Genomic DNA, 22,620 nt, shown 5'->3' on the forward strand with positions numbered 1-22,620 from the left:
AATAAACAAGCATTTTTAAAGGAAAAAAAATCTTGTTGTTCACCAAAAAATAAATCAGGCAATCGCACCTTTGGCTCCACAAAATGCGCTCCAGAACAGCTACTCAAGTGTTGCTGGAGCTCGGCCACCTCCAGAGAGAGTCCCAGCAGGCGTTGAGCCAAATCCTGAACCGACACCATGATAGAAACTGGAGGTCTTTCCTTAGAGAAAATTTTTTTGGGCTGGACTTACTGTTATGATCGGCTACAAGCACTAAGGAAAGACAGGAGATCTGTCCCTACAATAGACCTAAGCTAGATCCCTACGATGTAACGGGGAACCTGATCCTGCGATCAGACCCGCTAAAGTCCTCAGCTAGTCTGAACGAAGACCTATAGATGTGAGGGAGGGATCCCTACAAGAACTAGGGACTGGGAGAAAGATGGACACCTCCTAGCAGAAATTGTAGCAGTAAAAGACAAACAACATAGAACATAGAGGTCAAAAGACCTAGCTAAACTGACTGAGAAAGGTAACAAAGCACCTGGCTAGCTTAAGAGTAGAAATTACAATGAAGTCCAGCAAGGCCAGAAGGGCGGAGCAGGATTAAATAGGCAAAAACGGTCATGTGACCAGCATAATAGAAAAAACCTAACAGGAGAGTTCTAACAGCCCGCAAGGTCCCCCTGCTCAAGAAGGCACATGTGCAGGCCTGTCTGAAGTTTGCCAGTGAACACCTGGATGATTCTGTGAGTTATTGGGAGAAAGTGCTGTGGTCAGATGAGACAAAAATGTAGCTCTTTGGCATTAACTCGCCGTGTTTTGAGGACGAAGAAGGATGAGTACAACCCTAAGAACATCGTCCCAACCATGTAGCATGATGGGGGAAACATTATACTTTGGGAGTGATTTTCTGCAAAGGGGACATGATGACTGTACCGTACTGAAGGGAAGATGGATGGGGTCATGTATCGTGAGATTTTGGCCAACAAAAACCTTCCCTCAGTAAGAGCATTGAAGATGGGTCGTGGCTGGGTCTTCCAGCAAGATAATGACCCAAAACATACAGTCAAGGCAAAAAAGGAGTGGCTCAAAAAGAAACACGGTAAGGTCATGGAGTGGCCTAGCCAGTCTCCAGACCTTAATCCCATAGAAAAATTATGGAGGGAGTTGAAGCTCTGAGTTGCCACGCGACAGCCTCAAAATCTTAATGATTTAGACATGATCTGCAAAGAGGAGTGGAACAAAATTCCTAACATGTGCGCAAACCTCATCATCAACTACAAAAAAAGCCTGACTGCTGTGCTTGCCAGCAAGGGTTTTGCCACCAAGTATTAAGTGGTGTTTGCCAGAGGGATCAAATACTTATTTCTCACTGCAAAATGCAAAAAAAAATATCTAATTTATACAATGTGATTTTCTTGATTTTATTTTTTGGGGTGGGGGATATTCTATCTCTCAATGTTAAAATTAACCTACCCTTAAAATTATAGACTGTTCATGTCTTTGTCACTTGCAAAAACAGAAAGGGATCAAATACTTATTTCCCCCACTGTATGTGTGCATTTATATGTGTACAGCTTTATGTATGTTTATATGTAGAATGTTATGTATGCATATTTATGCCTTTGTATATAATGTACAAGCTAAAGAGCTCTCTGTGTGTAATATGTTTGCAGCAGACTTTTTGTGGAAAGTGCATTTCTCTGACTGCTATTCCTTGGCTGGACTTGGGGAAAACCTTTAAAGGGAATCTGTTACCCCCCTGGGACCTAACAGACCTCTAATATGGACATACAGTTGATAGAAAGCGCTGGGGTCCTGGGTTCAAATCCCACCAAGAACAACATTTGCAAGGAGTTTGTATGTTCTCCCCGTGTTTGCGTGGGTTTCCTCCGGGTTCTCCGATTTCCTCCCACACTCCAAAGACATACAGATAGGGAATTTAGATTGTGACCCCCAATGAGGAAAGCAATGATAATGTATGTAAAGCACTGCGGAATATGTTGGTGCTATATAAAAATAAAGATTATTATTATTATTATTAGAAATGTGAACCTATACTTACCTGTATGTCCCATATTAGAGGTTTGCTTGCTTTGAAATACCTTTTTATTAAATTAGTTTTGACAAGCTTCGCTTCTGGGGGATGCGAAGAAATTCCCGCCTAATAACTTAATTTCCATCCCCCCCACCCACCCTGCACGTCACAGGAAATTATCACAAATATGTAATGTTTTGTTAAGCACACGTTTATTTCCTTCGTGTCTGTTGGAGCAACACAAAAAAAAAACAAAAAGGCAAATTGGGCATAATTTCACATAAAACCCCAAAATTGGGCTAGACAAAATTGTTGGCACCCTCAACTTAATATTTGGTTGCACACCCTTTGGAATAAATAACTGCAATCAATCGCTTCCTATAACAATCAACAAGCTTCTTACACCTCTCAACTGGAATTTTGGCCACTCTTCTTTAGCAAACTGCTCCATGTTTCTCATATTTGAAGGGTGCCTTCTCTCAACAGCAATTTCAAGATCTCTCCACAGGTGTTCAATGGGATTTAGATCCGGACTCATTGCTGGCCACTTCACAACTCTCCAGCACTCTGTTTCCATCCATTTCTGGGTGCTTCTTGAAGTATGTTTGCGGTCATTGTCCTGCTTGAAGACTCATGACCTAGGGCCCAAACCCAGCTTTCTGACACTGGGCACTACATTGTGTCCCAAAATCCTTTGGTAATCTTCAGATTTCATGATGCCTTTAATGCATTAGAGGCACCCAGTGCCATAGCCAGCAAAACAACCCCAAAACATATCTGAACCTCCACCAGAATTGGCTGTAGATACTGTGTTCTTTTCTTTGTAGGCCTCATTCGGTAAACAGTAGAATGATGTGCTTTATCAAAAAGCTCTACCTTGATCTCATCTGTCCAAAAGATGGGTTTCCCAGAAACATTTTGACAAACTGCAGTATAGCTTTTTTAGGTCTGTGTCTGCTTTGTTGTCCTCCTGGGTCTCCTACAGGACAGCTTGAATTTCTTTGGAACTTGATTGGGACTGCTTATCCACCATCCACACTATCCTGCATTGCAACCTTTAATCAATTTTTCTCTGCCATCCACATCCAGGGAGATTAGCTATTTTGCCATGGGTTGTAAACTTCTTGATTATGTTGCGCACGAGGGACAAAGGAACATCAAGATCTCTGGAGATGTACTTCTCCCCTTTTTATATGGTTTCAGGTGTGATTTTCATATTGTCCACACATGTTTCTTGCCACAGGTGAGTTTGATTGAGCATCATATGCTTGAAACAAAGTTGTTTACCCACAATTTTGGAAAGGTGCCAACAATTTTGTCAGGCCCATTTTGGGGTTTTTATGTAAAATGATGTCTAATTTGCCTTTTTTTCTGTGTTTTTTGCGGTTCCAATACACACAAATGAAATAATCATGTGTATAACAAAACAGGTGTAATTGCAATTCAGTAGATTATCATACTCTGGTGAGTGGTATGTAGGCAGTGACTCAATGATGTCCCATAAGAATAGACTTTTTCATAATTCATACCTGGAATAATAATAATGCAATTTTTTACTTTTTTTGTGTTTTTTTAGCTACATCCATGTTTCTTCAGATACTGGTTGGTCAACACAATTATGTAGGTCTACATTCACACTACTAACACTAGAACCTGAACCTTGGATCAAATTAGCTTTTTGTACCTATAATGCCAATCCTGTCCCATTTGATTTGTAGGGTCTAAATATGGATGGCTGAACCCATCAATTTTTGTTAAACCTACCAATCCCAGCAGAGCCGTGGGCGGTTGGATTACAAAATACTCAATTGTTTTATTCTGAGGTGAATAAGCTGCAACTTGAGGTGTCTGACAGCAGCTTACTCCACACTCCCTACCGAGAACATATGACTGAGTGTGCTTGTGTATGGAATTCTGAAGTGGTCAGCTGTTTTGCATTTGATTAATGTTCAAATTACCATACAGGTGCATCTCACTAAATTAGAATATCATCAAAAAGTTAATTTATTTAAGTTCTTCAATACAAAAGTAAAACTCTATATAATATATGAGTCATTACAAACAGAGTGATCTATTTCAAGTGTTTATTTCTGTTAATGTTGGTGATTATGGCTTACAGACAATGAAAACACAAAAGTCATTATCTCAGTAAATTAGAATACTTTATAACAACAGCTTGAAAAATGTTTTTAAAATGTTGGCCTACTGAAATGTATGTTCAGTAAATGCACTCAATACTTGTTCGGGGCTCCTTTTGCATCAATTACTGCATCAATGCGGTGTGGCATGGAGGCGATCAGCCTGTGGCACTGCTGAGGTGTTATGGAAGCCCAGGTGGCTTTGATAGCAGTCTTCAGCTCATCTGCATTGCTGGGTCTGGTGTCTCATCTTCCTCTTGACAATACCCCATAGATTCTCTATGGGGTTAAGGTCTGGCGAGTTGGCTGGCCAATCAAGCACAGTGATACTGTAGTTTTTAAACCAGGTATTGGTATTTTTGTCAGTGTTGACAGGTGCCAAGTCCAAACTGGGGAATGAAATTTCCATCTCCAAAAAGCTTGTTGGCAGAGGGAAGCATGAAGTGCTCTAAAATTTCCTGGTAGACGGCTGCGCTGACTTTGGTCTTGATAAAACACAGTGGACCTACTCCAGCAGATGACATGGCTCCCCAAACCATCACTGATTGTGGAAACTTCACACTAGACCTCAAGCAGCTTGGATTGTGGCCTCTCCACTCTTCCTCCAGACTCTGGGACCTTGATTTCCAAATGAAAATTGGAACCCTGGGACATGGAGGCGTGTGTCAATGACTGCCTTCTGGACATCTGTCCAGTCGGAAGGCTTCTCCATGATTGTGGAGCCTACTGAAACAGACTAAGGGACCTTTTTAAATGCGTAGGAAGCCTTTGCAGGTGTTTTTTGCTAATTATTCTAATTTACTGAGTTAATAACTTTTGTGTTTTCATTGGCTGTAAGCCATAATCATCATTAACAGAAATAAACACTTGAAATAGATCACTCTGTTTGTGATGACTCTATATAATATACGAGTTTCACTTTTTGTATTGAAGAACTGAAATAAATTGACGTTTTGATGATATTCTAATTTAGTGAGATGCACCTGTATTTGCTACTTTTTAAACATTCTTTTTAAAAGCTAGGAAAATATTCCCTTGTCATTTTTGCAAAACTGTGTGTCATAAGACACCAAAAAAAGTGTTACAGACAGATTATTACTGCTGTATAGCCTCACCTCCCCCTTAGTTCCCTAGGTCAATGTCTTCTGCTTTTCTGCTTCTTGATTTTATTTAATCTGGACTTAAAACAGTTATTCTATTTAATTAAAAAAAATAATATTACACAAAATACATATTTGTTATTTCCATATCCCTAATAGTCTGCATAAACAATGGTTGGTGAATGCATTTTCCACATATTAAAGTAGCACACCAATGATTATTTTGATTTAATCTGTGATTAGATCTCCACATATAATTCAGCTAATTTCACCTTCTTTAGTGATTTTTTACTTGTTTTTACTGTCACTGAAGTTATCTACAATGGGGGACAGAAACACAGTTTCTGATAATGACTGCACAGCTTCTGTCACACAATTATAAGGCAGGCGATTACAGTTAAGCCTCCTGACCTTATAATTTATTAGCTTATTTAGGAGAATATAGAGTGGAAGATTATCGTAGTGTTACCACAGCAGACAGAGATAGTACGGGCTTTAGATGCTGTTCCAAACCATCATGGAATTGATAGCAGAGCATACAGTGGTGTGAAAAAGTGTTCGCCCCTTCCTGATTTCTTATTCTTTTGCATGTTTGTCACACTTAAATGTTTCAGATCACAAAACAAATTTAAATATTAGACAAAGATAACACAAGTAAACACAAAATGCCATTTTTAACTGAAGGTCTTTATTATTAAGGGGAAAAGAAATCCAAACCAGCAGGGCCCTGTGTGAAAAAGTTATTGCCCCCACCACCTTAACATAAATTAACTGTGGTTTATCACATTTTAGGGAACCTGAGTACAATTTCCCTAGCCACACACAGGCCTGATTACTGTCACACCTGTTGTCAATCAAGAAATCACTTAAATTGGACCTGACTGACAAAGTGAAGTAGACCAAAAGATTCTCATAAGCTAGACATCATACTGCGATCCAAAGAAATTCAGGAATAAATGAGAAACAAAGTAATTGAGATCTATCAGTCTGGAAAAGGTTATAAACCCATTTCTAAAGCTTTGGGACTTCAGCGAACCACAGTGAGAGACATTATCCACAAATGGCAAAAACATGGAACACTGGTGAATATTCCTAGGAGTGGCCGGCTGATCAAAATTACTCCAAGAGTGCAGGGACGACTCATCCAAGAGGTCACAAAAAACCCCACCAACAACATGCAAAGAACTTCAGCCCTCACTTGCCTCAGTTAAGGTCAGTGTTCATGACTTAACCATAACAAATAGACTGGGCAAAAATGGCATGCATGGCAGAGATCCAAGAAGAAAATCACTGCTGAGAAAAAAGAACAAAGGCTTGTTTTGCCAGAAAACATCTTGATGATCACCAAGAGTTTTGGGAGAATACTTTGTGGACTGACATGACAAAAGTTGAACTTTCTGGAAGGTATATGTCCCATTACATCAGGCTTAGAAGTAACACAGCATTTCAGAAAAGGAACATCATACCAACAGTAAAATATGGCGGTGGTACCGTGATGGTCTGGGGCTCTTTTGCTGCTTCAGGACCTGGAAGACTTGCTGTGGTAAATGGAACCATGAATGTTTACCAGAAAATCCTGAAGGAGAATGTTCGGCCATCTATTTGTGACCTCAAGCTGAAGCGCACTTGAATTATGCAGCGGGACAATGAACCAAAACACACCAGCAAGTTCACCTCTGAATGGCTTAAGAAAAACAGAATTAAGACTTTGGAGTGGCCTAGTCAAAGTCCTGACCTTAATCCGATTGAGATGCTGTGGCGTAACCTTAAAAAGGCGGTTCATGCTCGAAAACCCTCAAATGTGACTGAATTACAACAATTTTGCAAAGATGAGTGGGCCAAAAATCCTTCAGAAAGTTGTGAAAGACTCATTGCCAGTTATAGCAAACGCTTGATTGCAGTTGTTGCTACTATGGGTGGCTCAACCAGTTGTTAGGTTTAGGGGGTAATCACTTTTTCACACAGGGCCCTGTAGGTTTGTATTTCTTTTTCCCTTAATAATAAAGACCTTCATTTAAAAACTGCATTCTGTGTTTACTTGTGTTATATTTGTCTAATATTTTAATTTGTTTTGTGATCTGAAACATTTAAGTGTGACAAACATGCAAAAGAATAAAAAATCAGGAAGGGGGCAAACACTTTTTCACACCACTGTACATGGAAAAAATGCACAATTTAATCAAGATAGATGGTGAAGAAAAAGCTGAACTACATGAACATTCTTCATATAAAAAAGAAATGCAGTCTGTGATAGGCAAGTGACACTGCAGGGTTAGAAAACATGATAAACAGTGTTAAATTGAATGTTACATACATTTTTTATGAAAAATGGTTCCTTAAAAATCTACAGTTGTGGTCAAAAGTTCTGAAACTGGTGCAAATTTTGTTTTTAACCAAGTTTCCTGCTTCAGTCTTTATAGTTGCAATTTGCTCTTAATTGTTATTACTCTAGAATGTTATGAAGAGTGATCCGATGAATTGCAAAAAAAATAAAACAAAGTCATTCCTTGCCATGAAAATTAACAATCACAAAAAAACATTTCCACTGACGTTCTGATTATAATTAGTAATAAAAAAAAAAAAAATCTAGGTGATCCATTCCCTTTAATGCAAAAATCAGTTTAATCACCGAGAGGCTAATATGAACTAAAGGAACCTAAACTAGCCCCAATTATATGTATATGAGGTATGAAATTAACGGGGGCGATTCGAGAGAGAATCGCTGGGTCTTTATGAGGGCATGCTTTTGAGCAGATGCTCCCAGTTTATTAAGAGGCTTCTGTTTCTTAATGGATCTGGCGGGGCGCATAGTGGCGTGCACCACTAGGTGTACCTCAGCACAAATCTTACTCCAGCCCCTACTGAAGTAAAATTTGTGGCATAGCGACCACTGCCGCTGGTCATGAATTTCACAAGCGGGTGTCGCTGCGCCCCATACCATCTCCGCCTATTTTGTCAGAGTTGAGGCAAAAATAGCATGAAAACGCAGAAAGTCACATTTTTTTGCACAACTTCACATTGTGCAAAAATTACAACTTTTCAAAGCTTTTTTTGTCAGAAATTTGACGAATAAGCTTTGATGAACCACCCTCAATGTCTACAACATAAGGCCTTATTCAGGCATCCATATTTTGTAGTATAAAAAAAACCAAAACAAACATTTTTCATTAATATGCTGTATCAGAGTTTAAAATGTTGGTGCATGTGTCTGTATTTACCATCAGCCTGGCAACCATTTTCTCAAAAGCAAAAAAAAATAAAAATTTAATTCTAAGCTCCTACAATTTACTTAAAAAGACATCAATTTCAAAACTCATCACAAAATAAGCAGCCATACTTACCAACATCAGGTCACAATACTGGTGCACTACAAGATGCAGCAAATTGCCATGATAAAAGGCGAGCGGTAGCAAGGTTGCTAAATACTGATTAACAACCACTCACACACCTACCATTCATGGGTTCTGGGGGGATGGTTGCCTAGTATTCTAAATACACATGGCTAAGGCTTTTCAGCCACATCCACACGTTCAGTATTTGGTCAGTATTTTACATCAGTATTTATAAGCCAAAACCAGGAGTGGCTGATAAATATAGAAGTGGTGACGTGTTTCTATTATACTTTTCCTCTGATTGTTCCACTCCTGGTTTTGGCTTACCAAATACTGAATGTGTGAACGTGACCTTACAAGGTGCCAGTCACACAGCTACGTGTAGTGCACCATGCTGGCTTACAGCCTATTGGTCACTGTCAAACAGAGTCGGGTGCCTAGCACTCTGGAAGTGCACCCCAAAGCAACAAACACATCATGGGCATTTGTAACCATCCTCTCCTTGAATTGGTAGGTGTGTGAATGGTTGTTCATCAGTACAGTATTTTGCCCCTTTTATTGAGGGTCCTTGCTGCATCGTGTAGTGCAGGGGTGGGGAATCTATTTTCTGCCAAGGGCCATTTGGATATTTATACCATCCTTCGGGGGCCACAAAGTACATCCTGGAGCTGCACTGGTGTCAGGACATAACCTTTCATTGCATGCGCCTCAGCAATCAGTAGTGAACACTGCGCCTGTGTGCTCACAGAGCAAGAAGAAATAAATGGGCCAGTGGCTGGCAAAATACAGCTGCCGGCTCAAGTACTGCGGTCCCCGAGAATCTGTCTGGGGCTGGATAAAAAGTCATTGAGGGCCGCCCCGGGCCTGAAGTTCCCCACCCCTGGTGTAGTGCATTAGCATTGTGAACTGGTTTTGGTAAGTGTGGCTACTCATTTCTTTGACGTTTTAAAGCTTCTCCTACCCATTAGTCAGTAAAAATGGTCACCACTCTGTAGTATGAACATGAAAAATGGCCATTTTATATTTCAAATCCATATTGAAATAAAATAGGGACCAGACATGTCAGCATTTGTAGGTATTCTACCTCAGTAGACTAGGGGTCATTAGTCCAGACATACTAAAACATAGCTTTGGGTTGAGTTTGCTAACAGTCTGAGGTTTAATTTTTATTACTGAAGGGAATTAGCCATTCTATACGCTGTGCTTGCCATTTGAGATCCGAGGTAGAACCAGACACAGACGATTGCACAATATTGTAAATAAGACTACAGGCATATGGCTTAAGATGGAGAAGCTTATTATAGTACCAAAAATATAAGTGGCTATCTGAAACCCATTATGATGTATCCAACCTATAATTAATATTCTGATTATATATTCTGTGTTAAGGTATACTTTATCTGTGAATGTATCTCACTGATAAATAGCTTCTTAACACAATATACTGTCTGGGAAGAAAACCTTGTTCTGATTTATAACCTGGTGTAGGATTTACGCTTACCATATGTAAACATTATGACAGAAGTAGAATGGTCCGTGAACAGGTCTTGTCCGGTATTGCTTATCTGTGATAGCTGGCCACTGTCACGGGATTGGAATGTTGGACAACAACCTATGAACTTTCATGCTTATGTAATATTAGGTTGTGTAAGCCTTTTTCTAAAATATAAAAGCTGTTGAAGAATTCAGTTATGGCAGAAGCATTGTTGACCTGTTAAGAGGACGCTCTTCACAGTGTAGAACGTAGGACGCATTCTCTGCCCATCGCTGAACGCTTCTCCAGCTGAAGTTTCCGGACAGATGATGTACATGCTACTAGGGAAATCTTTTTTCTTCTATCTAATAGTAAGTATGTAACCTTTATAAGTATTTAACCTTTGTAACCTTTAATCTACAAAAGTCTACGCAATATCATAATATTCCTTTGATTCTGTATTTTATCTTTCAAATTAACTATTATAAATAAAATTGCGTTATATTACAAGTGGTTGCCTTCTTTAAAGACGTATTCGAACCTTATTGCTAAAAACTTGGCAATACACACTCACATGCCATACAGATGTCATCTGAGTGTAACCATTTTTTCTTTTAAGGATCCATTAATTTGAATGGGTGAATTTGATCAGCTGATGGGATCAAAAATGGACATGTGAACATTCTCAAACTGTGATGCGTATGAATCGTATCTGTGAAAAACAGAAGACGTATGTGAAAAATGGATGTGTGAATTGAGCCCAAAGGTGCCCACCACCACACATTTTTTGACTTGAGCAGTTAAATATATGTTGTCATTTTAATTTTTGTTTTCAAGTTTTATCTGTGACTATTTATATGATAATGAAGCAAAAGCTGCGGACATCTTAAAGGTTCCCTCATCATGTTGATGGGAAAGTAGATTTCAGTATAATTTAGTTTGCCATTCACATTTTCGCTTCAGGAACTTCCATTAAACTTCAAAATACTCTGTGGACAAACATTCATCTGTTTCGCTACTTATGTTTTCTATGAGAACATGAGAAGTAGCATGTGGTAGGAAGAATTCTTTATTAAAGTTGTGAAAATTTACTCTGCGGTATTTCTCGGAAAAATAAATTTAATTCTTAGATGACTTTTAGAAACGAAGCTTCCTCTATATGACAGAATGCAGACAGCACCTCAACAATCGCAACTGAAACTGATCTCATTTACTTGGAAATATTTATTCAGCATCCAAAAATATAGAAATATTTCTATCATTGTTACCTCTGCGAAATCTGATCTATTGTACTGTGACAATCAAAGACTTATCATAAGGCAATGTGTATACCAATTTTACATTTTCACTACAGGATGGTGATGGTTCTGAAGTGGATCACCTGCACCGTGGCGAAGTGCAGTATATTCTGGACTTGTGAATAATAATAACCAGACATTAATATATGATCATCACTAAAATGAAATGTCCAGGAGTCAGAGAGACATGAAAACTGTTACTAAATAAAATCCGTATTGTAATTATTTTCTTGTGGAAAATCCAATAGGCAGCCAGAGATCTATAATTGGTATAGACCACATAATGCATATATTGTATGAAAGCAAAACAAAACAAAAATAAATTGTACATTGCATCCCATCAAATTAGTCATTCAGATTTCTATCAAATTTGGCAAAGATAATTCACATTATTTTCTGTAGTGATAACTCCACAGCTAATCATTCCAGTGAGTTAGTCCACACTGGTTTCCTTTTTTGTGTGAAGGCCTCTATCCCTTCTTGGCCATCCTTTAACATCAGGTTTTGTAACATAACCTGAGATGTCAGTCTGTATGCCTCCTCTAAGCTTTGTGAAATCTGCTTGTAAAATGTGGCTTTTCCAAGAGCAACTACTATGCGGCTTGCCTGGCAGATTTTATGTGCAATTTTCATGGTTTCTGCTTCCAAGCTGTCTTCAGGCACCACCTTGCTGACTAGTCCATGCATTAAAGCATCATGTGCTGATATAGGCTCCCCTGTAAATAGCATTTCTAAGGCAACCTGCAAGAATAAAAGGCATAGATGGGAAAATAACAGTGAGAGAGTAAGAGACAGTACACAGTAAGGAGAGTTTTATAAAAACTAAAGAAAAGTGGAGAGTAGATGCCAACTTTTGCTTTCCACCAGTTTAAAATCTCCCTCAATATAATGTAAAATTACTAATTTGAACTTTACATAAGGACGACCTGTCACCGGTCAAAAGTGGCTAGTTTTTGCTTTTATTTTGTTTCCACTGCTTCCCTAAGTATTCTGTTAGTTTTGTGCAATGTTTATGGTCTTTATCAAGCGGGCATGGCTCACGGAATTCTCTGGGAGCATGTCTTTAGGCAGCTCTGCATAACCATGTGAGCCATGCCCCCTTGCAAATACCAAAATTAGCACTGAAGAAAAAGACGCATATCTCTTGAACCATAAGGCGAAATTAAATTTAAAAAAAATATGTAAAAAAGGAATATTCAGGGGGGAGCAGCAGAAATAAAATAAAAGCAAAAACTGGTCACTTTTGACCTGGACACAGGATGGTTACGAACTAGATAAGTTGAGGTTGAAAACAAACCTACAGAATCTGTGTTTAAAGGGAACCTGCCACATCCTAGCTACCCTCTACACTGCCCCCATTGCGTTGTTAGTGATGCAATGTGCATTATGCATTTGAACATTGCTTCCGACGAGTACTATTATTGTGGGGCGCATGCGCATTTGTCCATGTCCGGCCTCTGGTCCCACGCGTGCTCAGTGAGGCTGTGTATTTCGCAGCTTCACTGCACACGAGCGGGGAACATAGCGCGTGCGCAGTTAAGTGGGTAATCACGCAGCCTCACTGGACACAGGCCTGACATGTACAAATGCGCATGTACCCCACAATAATAGCACTCGCCGATGTAACACACTGTATCTCCAGCTTCTTTCACTATACGCCAGGACTTTCGGTCATGTCCAGATCTCGGTGATCACATCATGACCTCACGTGGCCAGAAGTTCTGGTCTATAGTGAAGAGACTGGAGATGAAGAAGAGGACTAGACAGCGGGAAACCGGAGAAGTGAGCGATTAGTTGAGTATTAGTTTTTTCAGCATCTTACGTTCATAACTAGGAAACGTATTTTTCCTCCGGAGGATGGGGGATAACCAGAAAACCCGAAGACAAACGGATAGGGAATTTAGTTTGTGAGCCTCAACAGGGACCGTGATGATGTTTGTAAAGTGCTGTGAAATAATGGTGCTATATGGGCAAGTAAAATAAATAAAAAATAATGCATTTTTATATATTCCCAAATACTTATGTACTAATATTTCACTATGATATGTGCAAGAGTATGGTAGGAAACAAAAATACACACATTAATTAATATTTTTTTTCATATAGAAAATTGTTCTTTAGTTGTATTTCAAGATTTATCTTATATATTAGATGGAGTCTGCCACACCAAAAACTCAATTTATACTACTTATACAGTCCTATGGGAGACTTGGCTCATACAAAAATTATCTCTAATAATATTTTTACTTGCTTGTCTTTTCAGAAAATGAGTTTTATTTATGTAAAATGAGCAAGCTTTGGTGTACCCTTGCTGTGGCCAAAGGCTTAGTGTACTGTTCTACCCCCTCAATCACTATGCCGCACACCGCCCGTTATATTGACAGTGCTCACTTGCCCAGAATTAAATCACTGGCTCTGCATGTGCAAACTAACAATGTAGGAGCCTGGAGAACACACTGACAGTGTCAGTGTGGGTGCACTCTCATTACTCTCTCCTTTCTTCAGCTGCTGCTCGCTATACTTATACATGGAAGTGAGCAATTTCTAAAAAGAGGATAGAGGGATGATAGCGAGCCTGCTCTGGCACTGCACTTGTGCTCACTGGACTCATGCATGTCAGTGCACACATGCAGTGAGAACTCTCGATCAACATAAGGGGAGGTGTGTGGTGATAAAGGGGGTGGGAACAGTGAACTCAGCCCATGGACACGCCAAGGGGTCACTGCAGTTCCCTTATTTGCATTACAAAAGAAAAACAGATTTTCTGAAAAATTAAGCAAATAAAGCAATACTACAGGAATGATTTTTATAAGTTAAGGCTAAATCCCTTACAGGATTGTATAAGTAGTTTAAATTGAGTTTTGGGGGTGACAAAGTGGTTTCCAGGATTAGAAAAACACAACAGTTTCATTCCAAAACAGTGCCACATATGTCAACAGGTTGTGTGAGGTATTGCAGTTCACTTAACCTTAGGGTAGTTGATATACTCGTTCTAACCCATGGACATCAGTGACAGCGTTTTGGACAAAAAGAAATCATGCTTTTTCTAATCCTGTACAATTATAAGAAAACGGCATTCTTTTAAAGTTATCATAGCGCATACAGTACTAACCTTTCTTGGCACTGCTCTTCCTAAAGCAACAGCAGGTGTAGAGCAGAACAATCCCACGTTGACACCTGGTGTTGCAAACCTGGATTTCTCAGATGCAACAGCAATATCACAGCTGGCAACAAGCTGGCATCCAGCTGCGGTGGCAAGTCCATTTACCTGGGCTATAACGGGAACGGGTATGGTTTGGATTGCTGTCATAAGCTGCACACAACATACAGTAGAACTTGTTAAAATGTAAAAGAATTTCTTTGATTTAATAATACAGTTTTGTCAGACTCATCCCAGCTCACTCCTCCCCTTAGCACATGTTTTGGCAACACTAGATAGCAGGACCTCTGCTTCCTCTCTGTTATGTATGCTGGAAAGTGATCTACAGAGCACGTCCCAAAGACACAACTGAAGGTGTATGTTATAATCCATATATTTATAATATAGTTACATAGGTTGAATAAAGACCTAGGTCCATCAAGCTCAACCTTCCTCCACCAATTGTTGAGAGCTAAGACGTAAAGGGGAAAAAAAGAAATCTATTTTCAGTTCTGCCTTGCATAGAATTGGCTACATAATTTCTTTGTTTTTTGACAGATTGCTACTGTCTTTACAAATGGATTGTATGCTTATTATAGAAGTATAAATACTATATGATCACACCACTCAAGCGCTGCAATCCCTAACCAAAACATATAGCGCCCCAAAGATGAAGACTGTGCAATATAAAGCTTGAGTGACTCACCAAAAAAACTCAGAACGTTAACAAGTGGCTTTTGCACTCTATAAAGACCTGTAGCAATTTTTAACAGAAACAACCAGTTCAATAAAGTAATAGCAAAAAAGATGCATTATATATAAAACATTCTATTCAAAGAAAATTAAATTGTTCATAAAACAAACAGTACCCATTTTTCAACACAATAATGCCAGACCACATGTTGCTCGTGCTACCTAGTAGCGCGTTTAGGCCCCACAGGCTGCTCAATGTCCTGCAGCATCTCCAGACTTGTCTCCCTCCAAGAACATCTGTGACGTCATTGTTTGGCAATTGCAAAAGGTGCTGCCAGCAGCGGATCTTGATCATCTGTGTACCCAAGTGAACTCTACTTGGCAGAACATTCCTCAGAAAATAAGTTATAACCTCATTGATAGCAGCCAAGGTGTGTAAGTGCGTGTATTTCTACAGGAGGTGCTCTCACTCAAAACTGAATAAATTCACGTCTTAAAAATCTGGTTTCCAATTTTTCATCATTTGCATATCATTAACATTTTTATCAATCATGTGATTTCAATAAGGACTTTTCCTTCTTGAAATTGTAATTTCAAAATAGTGCAGCTGGTTTCCAGGTAGTGGTCCACTGAGCTCTGCTCTGTATAATCAGCCCACACCCTTTAACCCCTTCACAACATATGACATACATGTACATCATGATGTGCCCCGCTTTTGATGCGAGCTTGCATGCCAAGCCTGCCTCTTTCCTGGCAGATGAATGCTGATTCAATCAGCCATCATGTGCCTTTAGCAGCCACGGGTAGAGCGGAGCTCCGCCTATGGCTTTTAACCTGTTAAATGCCGCTGTCAGAAACTGACAGTGGGGTTTAACACCCATCGGGACGCCTGTGACAGCATTGTGGGGTTCCGATGAGTGGCTATGACAGCAGGGGGCCTGCTGAAGACCTCCTTGCTTGTCATAATGATTCTCCTGTGAAAGCCAGCCTGTAGAAGGTCATTCATAGAAGAACGTGATTTTCTCTATATATAACAATGCATGTAGAGCACAAGCGATCGGATGATTGTATCTTCAAGTCCCCTAAGAAAACTATTAAGTACAGTAAAAAAAAAAAGTTTTTAATGGTTTAATCACCCCCCCCCCCCCAAAAAAAAAAAACAAGTTCAAATCATCCTCTTTTGCCCCATTAAAAATAAAACAACAAAAAAAACAACAAATCAAATTTGGTATCGCCGAGTTTATAAAAGTCTGATCTACCAAAATATAAAATAAATTAATCAGATGAAATGATTTTTTGGGGCGTTGCAACATTGAAATAAAATGCAAGAAGAGGTGATTAAAACAGTGTATCTACCCCAAAATGGTATGAGTAAAAACGGCGGCTCACAGTACAAAAAATAAGCCATCACACAGCACGATATGCCAAAAATGATAAGAGTTATGGGTCTTAGAAAATGGCGACACAAGCAAAGTTTTTTTCTTCACAAACTTACTAATTTTTTTTCGCCACTTAAATAAAAAAAAAACAAACATATCTATACATGTTTGGTATCAGCGTGATTGTACTGAACTGAAAAATTATATTGCCAGGTCAGTTTCACTATATAGTGAACATGGTAAATAAAATCCCCCACCCTCCCCCCCACAAAAAAAAATAATTGTGAAAGTGCACTTTTTTTTGCAATTTCAGCGCACTTAGAATTTTTTCCCACTTTCCAGGACATCATGTGATAAAATGAATGATCTCATTCAAAAGTACCACTCGTCTCGTCAAAAACAAGCCCTCATACGGTTATGTGGACGGAAAAATAAAGTTATGGCTCTTGGAAAAAAATGGGAAAACAGATCACAGGGGTGAAGAGGTTAACTGGTTGTTTCTGTAAAATTGCTACAGGCCTTTTTATAGAGCGAGAAGCCTCTTGTTAAACTATTATAGACATGCCTACAAACCTATATTTGATCTCCAAACCATAATAGTCCCCAGATAGTAAACCAAATATGGAATAAGTTCAAAAATTTTGGCTAGGTAACCAATAGTATGCACAGTATGGGTGCATGAAGGCCTCAAACATTAGCCAAAAAATGTGGTAAGGACAAATCCTATAGTAATATGAACCTAAGGGATGCCCAAAATAATAGGAGGACTCACTTGTGCCTAAACGAAAACTACATGCAGCAGTAAAGACCATATAAATAATATATACCTTGAGACCTAGCGTGCCAGTAGAAAAGACAAAGGAGGAAAAGGGATGCAAGCATGCGTTTCACCAACACTATGCTTTGTCAGGACATGATTTAACCCCTTCCCGACCCGTGTCACAGCGTCTGTGACATGGAAATCAGTTCGTTCCCGACCCGTGTCACAGCGTCTGACATGGAAATCTGTTCGTTCCCGACCCGTGTCACAGTGTCTGTGACATGGAGGGATCGCACCCCTGCAGCGCCTGCGAGCGGGGTCGCTCAGGTGTCACAGTTGCTACTGCAACTGGACATCCTGAAGTTGACCCCACGGGGGGTGGATTAACCCCCCCGTGCCTGGGACCCCTCCGATTGGCAGTTTCATTTTCACTTTTAGTGAAACTGCCAATCGGAATGAATTAAATATTTCACCAATGAAAATTGGTGAAATATTTAAATCTGGGCATGGCCTGATGCTTATAGCATCAGCCATTGGCTGGGGGGAGTGTCACCTCTGTCCCCCCCCCAGATCTGATTGGGGCTAGTGTCCATGTGACGCTAGCCCTCCAATCAGATGTGGAGGAGGATCTTCACTATGGCTAATCAAACTGCCCAGCTTTCCCCTCCGTGGAGGCTGAGAAGTTTGATTAACCACATCCAAAGTCGAGACCTGCCAGAGACCCGCCAGCGACCCCCGCCGCCAGCGATCCGCCGCCGCCAGCGATCCGCCGCTGCTGTCACCGCCAGTAATTATTTCCCCCCTTGTCTGATTTCAGCCCCCCACTTAGCCCCCGACCCCCCCTCCTTCTCCTACCACCTCCCCCTCCATCCCCTACCACCCCCCCCCCCTCCACCCCAGTCCAATTTCCTACCGCTCCCTCTCCCACATCTTCATCCATCGGCTGCTGCTCTCCTTCTGACAGCCGGTGTATGGTGATCACAGGCAGCAGCAGGCTCAGTGTGAATCCCCTGCACCTGTGATCACCGATCATCCCCCTGTCCCAGTGATCATCCCCCTGTCCCCAGTAATCACCCCCCCCTGTCCCCAGTAATCACCCCCCCCTGTCCCCAGTAATCACCCCCCCTGTCCCCAGTAATCACCCCCCCCTGTCCCCAGTAATCACCCCCCCTGTCCCCAGTAATCACCCCCCCGTCCCCAGTAATCACCCCCCCTGTTCCCAGTAATCACCCCCCCTGCTGCTGCTACTGCCGGATTCCTGCCCCCCCTTTCTGCCCCCTCCTACGCCTCAGCGCGCCCCCTCCTGCGCCCCCTACGCCTGACAGTCCCCACACGTGACTGCAGAAGGTTACACCAAGCACACACACACACGTATACTCACACTATAATAAAGTTTCGATTTTTTTTTTTTTTTTTTTTACACACGCACACAAAATGTCCCGCCCGTCCCGCTCATCCCAGTCTAGGGCGTACTCAGCTGAGGAGGCTATGTCAGGTTGGTGTGTGTGTTGTAGTGTATGTGAGGTTGTGTGTGAGTGGTGTATACACTACACTATACCACACCGCACACCAACCTGACATACACTACACAATTTGTGAAGCACATGGGGGTGCTCACTATGCATCTAGATAAGTTCCCTGGGGGGTCTAGTTTCCAAAATGGGGTCACTTGTGGGGGAGCTCGAATGTTTAGGCACACGGGCTCTCCAAACACGACATGGTGTCCGCTAACAAATTGGAACCATGTTGCGTTTGGAGAGCCCCTGATCTGCCTAAACAGTGGAGCTCCCCCACAAGTGACCCCATTTTGGAAACTAGACCCCCCAAGGCACCTATCTAGATGCATAGTGAGCACTTGGAACCCCCAGGTGCTTCACAAATTAATCCGTAAAAATAAAAAAGTGTTTTTTTTTCCACTTTTTCGAATCAATTTGTGAAGCACCTGGGGGTTCCAAGTGCTCACTATGCATCTACATAGGTGCCTTGGCGGGTCTAGTTTCCAAAATGGGGTCACTTGTGGGGGAGCTCCACTATTTAGGCACATCAGGGGCTCTCCAAACGCAACATGGTGTCCGCTAACAATTTGAGCCGATTTTCCATTCAATTTGTTAGCGGACACCATGTCGCGTTTGGAGAGCCCCTGATGTGCCTAAACAGTGGAGCTCCCCCACAAGTGACCCCATTTTGGAAACTAGACCCCCCAAGGCACCTATATGGATGCATAGTGAGCACTTGGAACCCCCAGTTGCTTCACAAATTGATCTGTGAAAACAAAAAAAGTACTTTTTTTTTTTTTCACAAAAATTTTCTTTTAGCCTACATTTTTTAATTTTCCCATGGGTAACAGGATAAAATGCATCCTAAAATTTGTTGGGCAATTTCTCCTGAGTACAATGATACCTCATATGTGGTCATAAACCACTGTTTGGGCACATGGCAGGGCTCAGAAGGGAAGGAGCGCAATTTGACTTTTGGAGCTAATTTTCCATTCAAAAAGTGAAATGGCGCTCCTTCCCTTCTGAGCCCTGCCGTGCGCCCAAACAGTGGTTTATGACCACATATGAGGTATCAGTGTACTCAGGAGAAATTGCTCAACAAATTTTAGGATGCATTTTATCCTGTTAGCCATGGGAAAATTAAAAAATTTAGGCTAAAAGAAAATTTTTGTTAGAAAAATTAAAATGTTTATTTTTTTTCTTCCATGTTGCTTTAGTTCCTGTGATGCACCTGAAGGGTTAATAATCTTCTTGAATGTAGTTTTGAGTAGCTTGAGGGGTGCAGTTTTTAGAATGGTGTCACTTTTGGGTGTTTTCTGTCATGTACACCCCTCAAAGGGACTTCAAATGTGATGTGGTCACTAAAAAAAATGGTTTTGTAAATTTTGCTGGAAAAAAGATAAATTGCTGATGAACTTTGAACCCTTCAAACTTCCTACCAAAATTTTTTTTTTTTTCAAAAATTGTGCTGATGTAAAGTAGACATGTGGGAAATGTTATTTATTAACTATTTTGTGTCACATCACTCTCTGGTTTAGCAGAATAAAAATAAAAAATTTGAAAATTGCGAAATTTTCAACATTTTTCCCATATTTTTGATTTTTTCACAAATAAACGCAAATATTATCGACCTAAATTTAATACTAACATGAAGCCCAATATGTCACGAAAAAACAATCTCAGAATCGCTAGGATCCGTTGAAGTGTTCCAGAGTTTTTACTTCGTAAAGGGACACTGGTCAGAAATGACAAAAATGCCAAGGTCTTTAGGGTCAAAATAGGCTGGGTCCTGAAGGGGTTAATGAATTTATTTATGTTGTATTTTACTTAATAAGGCACTGACCTGAACACAGGCATTAAATACATCAGCATGATAAGCTTTGCCATGAGTGGCTGTGAATTCTTTCAGATTGTGGCCAGATGAAAATACAGGTCCATTTGCTGGAAAGAAAACAATAAAAGAAAAAAAAAGGTTTTGTTATAAGACCAGTGAATTAAAAAAAGAAACAGAAATAATATTAATTTAGGGAAACTCAACAATAACCCCCTAAAGGGAATGTGCTGTGCTTTTTATGTCCCTATTAATAATTATTGATTATATAATCAATTATTTTTAATACAAAATATGTACTATATTATCAGGTTTTTTTAATATTTTTTTTTTCTCTGCAGTCACTGGGTGATGCCATTTTCATTTGCTGATGTGTAAGTGTCTGAACACGACTCTAACGCACTTCAAGTATGGCAGTCCTTGGGCATAAGTGACTGCGGTCTGTGTCCGACCTCATCTCCCACACTGTGGGTGGCTCTACTTGTGAACTGGGCTTGCCCCCTAGGCTGTGGGGGGAGACAGGCGCCATTTTGTGGTATACACAGAAGGGCCTTCATTTTTTATATAATCGTGGCAAAACGCCAATTAAAGAATACATGGCTAGTAATTACCACAAGCCTACTCAACATTAAATATAATAATAGGAGAAACAGAGTACATATAGGCATAAAAACAGTATAACTTTATTAAATACCAAATATAAAAGCGGCCACTAAAGGTGGCGGCATAAAGTAGATAATAGGTTACAAAATGCAGCACATAGTAGTGTGTATACAGGGTATATATACTTTGAGAAAAATTACCTCAAGGGGAGGGAGGAAGGAAAGGCAAGCACAAAAAAATGGTACACACCATGCATATGCACAAATCCGCACAAATGTACAGATGAATATACAGTGTCAATGTAAATACCAATATCGCTTACCAAACACAATTATAGATAGAAGTAAAAGACAGGCCAAGGACCAGGAGAAACAGAGATACCAGGTGGCCCCAATAGAGCCTCGACGCGCGTTTCGCCCCTGAATAGAGGGCTTTCTCAAGAGGCATAGATGTGTAGGGGATCAGGACCTTTTTAAAGACTGATACCAGGTCACGTGACCGCATCGTAGGTCACGTGGCCGGAAATCAGGAAGTGATCAGTACCAAGCGGCGCATGCGCCGGACGCCGAGCATTGTCGGCGCGGGCAGCGTCCGTCACCCGGCAACGCGCATAGCGGAAGCACATGGTGTGTGCCCCGGAAGCACGTGGCTAGGAACAAGACGGCCGTGCCCGGGCCGAGAACAGCGTACCTCCGGCGCATGCGCACCGCAAACTGAACACCAAAACCAAGAGTTGCCACTAACAGGAAGAAGGCAAACCACGGGAAATGGACAGGGATCAGAATAAAGGGGACATCATACATCTCAGATATAATATAGCAAAATACAACATGAAATAATTTAATAAAATGTAAAAGTTGTATCAAAACAGACAATACTGTCAGACATATAGCAGATATCCAAGTGTCCGATATATAACACCAGTCCCATAAGATCCAGTTTGGTCAGCACGTGGGTCACAGAATGTTTTCTTTTATATGTTGTATCTTGGCAACACAAAATAAAAAAACAAAAGGAAGAAAAAATAAAGTAATTAAGTTGAAAAACACACACCAAGTGATATTAAAAACAAATTGCAAAAATTAAAAACAAAAGGATCAAGGGCCACAAAAATAAAATATAATAGCATAACATCTAAGGCGGAGAACGATCCGTGGAAAGACTCATCTCACAGAAAAGGAGCGAAGCTAAGTGTCTCGTTAAGGCCTAGGGGAGACATGGTTTTCAGACGTATGATCCATTTAGTTTCTTTTTGGCCAAGGATCTTAGTCCAATCACCACCACGGGAGCCAAGGTGTAAAGCATCAATTCCACGCACCTTCAAAGATTTAGGGTCACAATTATGTTTTTGTTGGAA

At 40.5% G+C, this 22,620-nt stretch overlaps 1 protein-coding gene across 13 annotated transcripts in view; it reads right to left on the reverse strand.

The window, feature by feature from the left end:
• Nucleotides 1-11,273: 11,273 nt before the first annotated feature.
• ECHDC3 (enoyl-CoA hydratase domain containing 3) overlaps nucleotides 11,274-22,620 on the reverse strand; it is a 122,632-nt gene continuing 111,285 nt past the window's right edge. For 10 of the 13 annotated variants that reach the window (XM_073652406.1, XM_073652410.1, XM_073652409.1 and 7 more), the window contains 4 exons: nucleotides 22,142-22,249; nucleotides 20,673-20,770; nucleotides 14,475-14,675; nucleotides 11,274-12,103 (listed from right to left, as the gene is read on the reverse strand). In XM_073652406.1, the coding sequence (XP_073508507.1) occupies nucleotides 11,783-12,103; nucleotides 14,475-14,675; nucleotides 20,673-20,770; nucleotides 22,142-22,249 (728 nt within the window). In that variant the 3' untranslated portion in view covers nucleotides 11,274-11,782. The remainder of the gene's footprint in view (nucleotides 12,104-14,474; nucleotides 14,676-20,672; nucleotides 20,771-22,141; nucleotides 22,250-22,620) is intronic. The other 3 variants (XM_073652415.1, XM_073652404.1, XM_073652416.1) reach the window with 1 other exon arrangement.

The sequence above is a fragment of the Phyllobates terribilis genome, unplaced genomic scaffold (genome assembly GCF_046119375.1).
Source record: "Phyllobates terribilis strain yellow unplaced genomic scaffold, ASM4611937v1 Scaffold_11__3_contigs__length_659146591, whole genome shotgun sequence".
In the NCBI taxonomy this organism is placed as follows: Eukaryota; Metazoa; Chordata; class Amphibia; order Anura; family Dendrobatidae; genus Phyllobates; species Phyllobates terribilis.